This window comes from Cervus canadensis, chromosome X, assembly GCF_019320065.1.
Source record: "Cervus canadensis isolate Bull #8, Minnesota chromosome X, ASM1932006v1, whole genome shotgun sequence".
In the NCBI taxonomy this organism is placed as follows: Eukaryota; Metazoa; Chordata; class Mammalia; order Artiodactyla; family Cervidae; genus Cervus; species Cervus canadensis.
This window is the reverse complement of record NC_057419.1, coordinates 29,777,178-29,784,650: the sequence shown is the minus strand read 5'-3', so window position 1 is coordinate 29,784,650 and position 7,473 is coordinate 29,777,178. Positions and strand designations below refer to the sequence as shown.

Genomic DNA, 7,473 nt, shown 5'->3' with positions numbered 1-7,473 from the left:
GCACCGCTTGCGGGATCTGAGACCGTTCCGACCTACCTCAGCAACTTACTCCATGGCAGTTCCCGAGACCCGCCCCAACCACACTATTTATATCAACAATCTCAATGAGAAGATCAAGAAGGATGAGCTGAAGAAATCCCTGTATGCCATCTTCTCCCAGTTTGGCCAGATCCTGGATATCCTGGTGTCACGAAGCCTGAAGATGAGAGGCCAGGCCTTTGTCATTTTCAAGGAGGTCAGCAGCGCCACCAACGCCCTGCGTTCCATGCAGGGCTTCCCCTTCTACGACAAGCCCATGCGCATCCAATACACCAAGACCGACTCGGATATCATTGCCAAAATGAAGGGCACCTTCGTGGAGCGGGACCGCAAGCGGGAGAAGAGGAAACCCAAGAGCCAGGAGACCCCAGCTGCCAAAAAGGCCGTGCAGGGAGGGGCGGCTGCCCCTGTGGTGGGCGCTGTGCAAGGGCCTGTCCCGGGCATGCCGCCGATGACTCAGGCGCCCCGCATCATGCGCCACATGCCAGGCCAGCCCCCTTACATGCCGCCGCCGGGCATGATCCCGCCTCCAGGACTAGCGCCCGGCCAGCTCCCGCCGGGGGCCATGCCGCCACAGCAGCTTATGCCGGGGCAGATGCCACCTGCTCAGCCTCTTTCAGAAAATCCACCAAATCACATCTTGTTCCTCACCAACCTGCCAGAGGAGACCAACGAGCTCATGCTTTCCATGCTTTTCAACCAGTTCCCTGGGTTCAAGGAGGTCCGGCTGGTTCCTGGGCGGCACGACATCGCCTTCGTGGAGTTTGACAATGAGGTGCAGGCAGGGGCCGCTCGAGACGCCCTGCAGGGCTTCAAGATCACCCAGAACAACGCCATGAAGATCTCTTTTGCCAAGAAGTAGCACCCTTTCCCCATGCCTGTCCCGGCCCCCTGTTCTGGGGCCACCCCCTCCCCCCTTGGTTCAGCCCCCTGAAGGTAAGTCCCCCTTGGGGGCCTTCTTGGAGCCGAGTGTGAGTGAGTGGTCTCCACACAGCATTGTACCCAGAGTCTGTCCCCAGACATTGCACCTGGTGCTGTTAGGCTGGAATTAAAGTGTTTTTTGCGGTTTGTTTTTTCACAAAAAAAAAAAAAAAAAAAAAAATGAAAGTTAAAGGAGTTACAAAGAACTATTTTTTAACTAAAAATGATAACTGTAATATATATATATATATATATATATATATATATATATATATATATATATATATATGAATTTCTCTGGAGCTGTTGTGGGCACTGTGGGTTCAGTTCAGTGTCACATAGTCCCTTGATCTGGCTTCTACTTTTTCTCAAGATGTATAGGTGTCCCTCAAATGCACAGTCCTAGTGTTAATGGCAGGGTTTAATCTGTTGAAACTGTCACTCCCAGAGAGGTCCCCCCTTCTTTGTTTATTTTGGCTTCTTCTGTTTGCAAGTCTCTTTAGTGTCTAATTTCTACCCTGAACACAAGGGGGTGAAGATGGCCTCTTATTTAGGTTCACTTGTTCAGTTGTGTTGTGGAGAAGAAGGGACACTATAAACAAGTACTGCTGGCATGTGTGGGGAGCACTTACAGTGAATGGCCCTCATTGGGTTTGCCACAGCCCAAGGCAGTGAATGCTTCCTGGGTCCACACTGCCCAAGCTTCAGGGTATTCTGCAAGGACACTGTCCCAAGTGGACCGTGCATTTCATGCACTTCCCAGGTCTAAGCCTCTCAGGTTCTTTGGTGCTTCATAGGGGCTCAGACCCAGATGGACTGTTCATTTTTGTGCCCTTCCCGTGTCTGAACAGCTCAAGTGATCAGGTGCTTGATGATTGCACTGTCCTATGTGGGCCATGTGTCTTATTTACCTCCTGGATCCCGGCTGCTCAGTCTCCTGGGTGTGCTGCAACAACACAGTCCCAAATGTGCCATGTGTCTCTTCTGAGGAGCTGATCTCAGGCTGTGACACTCCTGACAGATGTCAACCATCCAGGATCCCAGGAAGAGGAGGCTAGATACTGGCAGCCTGCTCACAGTTTGGAGGAAGATCCCCTCAGGGCTGAGATTACAGCAGCCCCTTACCTTTTGGCTCCAGCTTTTGGGAGGCCTGCCTCTCTGCCTCCAGGGAGGGAAGGCCCTATATATCAGCGGGCTTGCTCTCCTTTGATATTTGTTCAGTCTTTTGTTCTGTGAGAGTGACAGGTATCACTGTGAGGCATTAGAACCTTTTGCAGGATTTTTTTTTTTTTCTTTTTGGAGAACCCACGGTTTGGGTTGCTATCTCACATCATCTCTCCCAGATTGTCCTCAGGACGTTCAGGCCATGTCCTTACTCTAAGGACTGATGTTGCAGCCCCTGCCTTCCTCCCCAGACCCCACTCACAGGTATCTGACACAAGTGTCTGTGCCACTTCCCCATCTCTGAGTGTAGTTGCAGTTAGGTGTATATTCTGTGGGATTTTTTCCTTTTCTTTTCTTTTTTTTCCCTTCCATTTATGTTATCCTCTGAGATTCCAAAACTCCCCACAGACATGACTATGAGAGGATTTCCTACTGTGTGGAAATTTCTCCTCCTTCATGGCTCCCTCCCCAGGATGGGTCTCTGTCCCTAAGTATTTTGTCTTTGTTTCTGTCTTTTCTATTTTGTCCTTCTTCCTTTTAATACAATTTCTTATAATGAAAAACATCTGTCTTATTATTGATCTCTAATTGTATATGAATTTTGATGAGATAGATGCTTGTTGAAGAATGTTTCAGCTGCACTTGAAAATAATGCAAATTTTGCTGCTGTTTTATGAAATGTTCTGTATATGTTTCTTAGGTTTACTTGGTTTAATATTTAATTCAAGGTCAATATTTCATTGTTGCTATTCTGTCTGCAAAATCTATCTATTGGTGAAATTGAAATATTAAATTTCCTACTACTGTACTGTGATCTATTTTCCCCTTCCAGTCAGTTAATGTATGCTTTCTGTAATAACTTCCCCCTATTCAGTTCAGTTCAGTCACTCAGTCATGTCAGTTTCTGCAACCCCATGGACTGAAACACGCCAGGTTTCCCTGTCCATCATCAACTCCTGGAGCTTGACAAACTCATGTCCATTGAGCTGGTGATGCCATCCAACCATCTCATACTCTGTTGTCCCCTTCTCCCCCTGCCTCGAATCTTTCACAGCATGACAGTTTTTTGTTTTTTGTTTTTTTTTTTTTTTAGCATGACAGTTTTATATTCAAGGAGTTATTTCTTCACACCAGTGGGCCAAAATATTGGAGTTTTAGGTTCAGAATCAGTTCTTTCAGTGAATATTCAAGACTAATTTCCTGTGGGATTGACGAGTTTGATCTCCTTGCAGTCCAAGGGACTGTCAAGATTCTTCTTCAAAACCACAGTTCAAAATCATCAATTATTTGGAGCTCAACATTCTCTATACTCCAACTCTCACATCCATACATGATTGCTGGAAAAACCATAGGTTTGCCTAGACATACCTTTGTTGGCAATGTAATGTCGCCACTTTTTAAATATGCTATCTAGGTTTGTCATAGCTTTTCTTGAAAGGAGCAAGTGTCTTTTAATTTCATGGCTGCAGTCACCATCTACATGTTTCTGGAGTCCAAGAAAATAAAGTCTCTTATCGTTTCCATTGGTTAACCATCTATTTGACATTAAGTGATGGGACTGGATGTAATGACGTTACTTTTTTTGAATGATGACTTTTAAGCCAACATTTTCACTCTCCTCTTTCACTTTCATCAAGAGGCTTTTTAGTTCTTCTTCACTTTCTGCTGTAAGGGTAGGGTCAGCTGAGGTTACTGATATCTCTCCAGGCAGTCTTGTTTCCAGCTTGTACCTCATCCAGCCAGGCATTCTGCATGATGTAATCTGCATAGAAGTTAAATAAGCAGGGTGACAATATAGAGCATTTGTACTCCTTCCCGATTTGGAGCCAGTCCATTGTTCCATGACTAGTTCTAACTGTTACTTCTTGACTTGCATACAGGTGTCTCAAGAGGCAGGTAAGGTGGTCTGGTATTTCCATCTCTTGAAGAATTTTTGACAGATGATCATGATCCACACAGTCAAAGGCTTTAGAGTAGTCAATGAAACAGAAGTAGATTTTTTTTTTCCTGTAATTCTCTTCCTTTATCTATGATTCAACGAATGCTTGCAATTTGATATCTGGTTCCTGTCTCTTTTCTAAATCCAGCTTGAACATATGGAAGTTCACACTTCATGTACTGTTAAAGCCTGGCTTGGAGAATTTTGAGCATTACTTTGCTAGCGTGTGAGATGAGTGCAATTGTGCAGTAGTTTGAACATTCTTTGGCACTGCCTTTCTTTGGGATTAGAATGAAAACTGACCTTTTCCAGTCTTGTGCCAATGCTGAGCTTTACAATGTTGCTGGCATATTGAGTGCAGTACTTTCACAACATCATCTTTTAGGATTTGAAATAGCTCAACTAAAATTCCATCACCTCCACTATCTTTGTTTGTGGGCTTCCTAAGGCCCACTTGACTTCATACTCCAGAATGTCTGGCTCTAGGTAAGTGAATAAACCATCGTGATTTGCTGGGTCATTAAGATCTATTTTGTATAGTTCTTCTGTGCCTTCTTGCCACCTCTTCTTAATATTTTCTGCTTCTGTAAGGTCCATGCCATTTCTGTCCTTTATTTGACCATCTATGCATAAAATGTTCCCTTCATATCTGTATTTTCTTGAAGAGATCTCTAGTATTTCCCATTGTATTGTTTTCCTCTAATTTTTACATTGTTCATCTAGGAAGACCTTCTAATCTCTCCTTGCTTGTCTTTGGATCTCTGCATTCAGATGGGTATATCTTTCTTTTCCCCTTTGCCTTTCATTTTGCTTCTTTTCTCAGCTATTTGTAAGGCCTCCTCAGACAATCATCTTGGCTTTTTTCATTTATTTTTCTTGGAGCTGGTTTTGATCACTGCCTCCTATACAATGCTATGGCCCTTTATCCACAGTTCTTCAGGCACTCTATCAGATCTAATCCCGTGAATCTATTTGTCACTTCCACTGTATAATCATAAGAAATTTGATTTAGGTCATAACTGAATGGTCTGGTGGTTTTCCCTACTTTGTTCAAAATAAGTCTGAATTTGGCAATAAGGAGTACATGGTCTGAGCCACAGTCAGCTCCTGGTCTCACTTTGGCTGACTGTATAGAGTTTAGCCATCTCTTCCTGCAAAGAATATTGACCATTTGATGATGTCCAGGTGTAGCGTCTTCTCTTATACTGTTGAAAGAGGGTGTTTGTTATGACCAGTGTGTTCTCTTGTCTCAACTCTGTTAGCCTTTGCCATGATTCATTCAAACTCCAAGACCAATCTTGCCTGTTACTCCATATATATGTTGACTTCTTTCTTTTGCATTCCAATCCCCTATGATGAAAAGGAACTTTTTTTTTTTTTTTTTTTAGTATTAGTTCTAGAAGGCTTTGTAGATCTTCATAGGCCCATTCAACTTCAGACTTCAGCTTCTTTGGTATTAATGGTTGGGGCATAGAATTGGATTACTGTGATAGTGAATGGTTTGCCTTGGACATAGAGAGAGATCATTCTGTCATTTTGAGATTGCACCCAAGTCCTGCATTTCAGACTCTTTTTTTGACTGAGGGCAACTCCATACCTCCTAAGGGATTCTTGCCCACAGTAGTAGATGCAATGATCATCTGAATTAAATTTGCCCTTTCTGGTCCATTTTAGTTCACTGATTACTAAAATGTCAGTAGTCACTCTTACTATCTCCTGTTTGACCACTTCCAATTTACCTTGATTCACGAACTTGACATTCCAGGTTCCTATGTAATATTGTTCTTTACAGCATCAGAATTTACTTCCATCACCAGTCACATCCAACTGGGTATTGGTTTTACTTTGTCTCAGCATCTTTATTCTTTCTGGGGCTATTTCTCCACTCTTCTCCAGTAGCATATTGGGCATCTACCGATCTGGGGAGTTTATCTTTCAGTGTCCTATCTTTTTGCTTTTTCATCCTGTTCATGGGTTTCTGAAGGAAAAAAACACTGAAAATTTGTTATTCCCTTCCCCAGTGGATCACATTTTGTCAGAACTCTCCACCATTACCCTTCTGTTTTGGGTGGCTTTACGTGGCATGGGTCATAGTTTCACTGAGTTAGACAAGGCCCATGAGATCTTTTTGGTTAGTTTTCTGTGATTGTGGTTTCCATTCTGTCTGCCCTCTGGTGGATAAGGATAAGAGGCTTATGGAAGTTTCCTGATGGGAGGACTGGCTGTTGGGGAAATCTGGGTCTTGCTCTGATAGATGGGGCCATACTAAATAAATCTGATTTCGATATTGAGCATCAGGTGATGTCCATGTGTAGTGTCTTCTCTTGTGTGGTTGGAAAACAGTGTTTGCTAAGACCAGTGCATTATCTTGGCAACACTCTGTTAGCCTTTGACCTGCTTCATTTTGTACTCCAAGGCCAAATTTACCTGTTACTCCAGGTATCTCTTGACTTCCCACTTTTGCATTCCATCCCCTATAAAGAAAAATACATTTTGGGGGGATTTTAGTTCTAGAAGATCTTGTAGGTCTTCATAGAACTGTTCAACTTTAGTGCCTTCAACATTACTGACTGGGGCATAACTTTGGATTACTGTGATATTGAATGGTTTGCCTGGGGAATGAACAGAGATCATTCTGTCACTTTTGAGATTGCATCCACATACTGCATTTCAAACTGTTTTGTTGACTATGAGGGCTACTCCATTTCTTCTAATGTATTCTTGCCCACAGTAGTGGATATAATGATCATCTGAGTTAAATTAGCCCATTCCAGTCCATTTAGTTCACTGATTCCTAAAATGTCAATGTTCACTCTTGCCATCTCCTGTTTAACCACTTCCAATTTGCCTTGATTCATGGACCTAACATTCCAGGTTTCTATGCTGTATTATTCTTTATAGCATTGGACCTTACTTCCATCACCCGTCACATACACAACTGGGTGTTGTTTTTGTTTTGGCACCAACTCTTCATTCTTTCTGGAGATATTTCTCCACTGTTGTCCAGTAGCATATTGGGCACCTACTGACTTGGGGATTGCACCTTTCAGTGTCCTATCATTTTGCTTTTTCAATCTGTTCATGGGGATCTCAAGCAAAAATAATGAAGTGGTTTGCAATTCCCTTCTCCAGTGAACCACAATTTTTCAGAACTCTGTACCATGACCCATACATCTTGGGTGTCCCTACATGCCATGGCTCATAGTTTCACTGAGTTAGACAAGGCTGTGGTCCATGAGATCAGTTTTATTTTTATTTTTTCTGTGATTGTGGTTTTCATTCTGTCTGCCCTCTAATGGATAAGGATGACAGACTTACGGAAACTTCCTGATGGGAGAGACTAACTGAGGGGAAAACTGGGACTTCTTCTGATGGACCCAGTTGAGCTATTTCAAATCTTGAAAGATGAT

General features: G+C 43.1%; 1 protein-coding gene across 1 annotated transcript; it reads left to right on the top strand.

The window, feature by feature from the left end:
* LOC122435860 (U1 small nuclear ribonucleoprotein A-like) lies at positions 1 to 1,109 on the top strand. The gene has a single exon (XM_043459948.1). It carries the CDS (start codon positions 53 to 55, stop codon positions 899 to 901), a length of 849 nt encoding a protein of 282 aa, XP_043315883.1. The 5' UTR covers positions 1 to 52; the 3' UTR covers positions 902 to 1,109.
* The last annotated feature ends 6,364 nt before the right edge of the window (positions 1,110 to 7,473 follow it).

Coding starts and splice junctions, on each gene's coding strand:
- LOC122435860 (XM_043459948.1), top strand. CDS start 53: ATGGCAGTTCCCGAGACCCGCCCCAACCACACTATTTATATCAACAAT.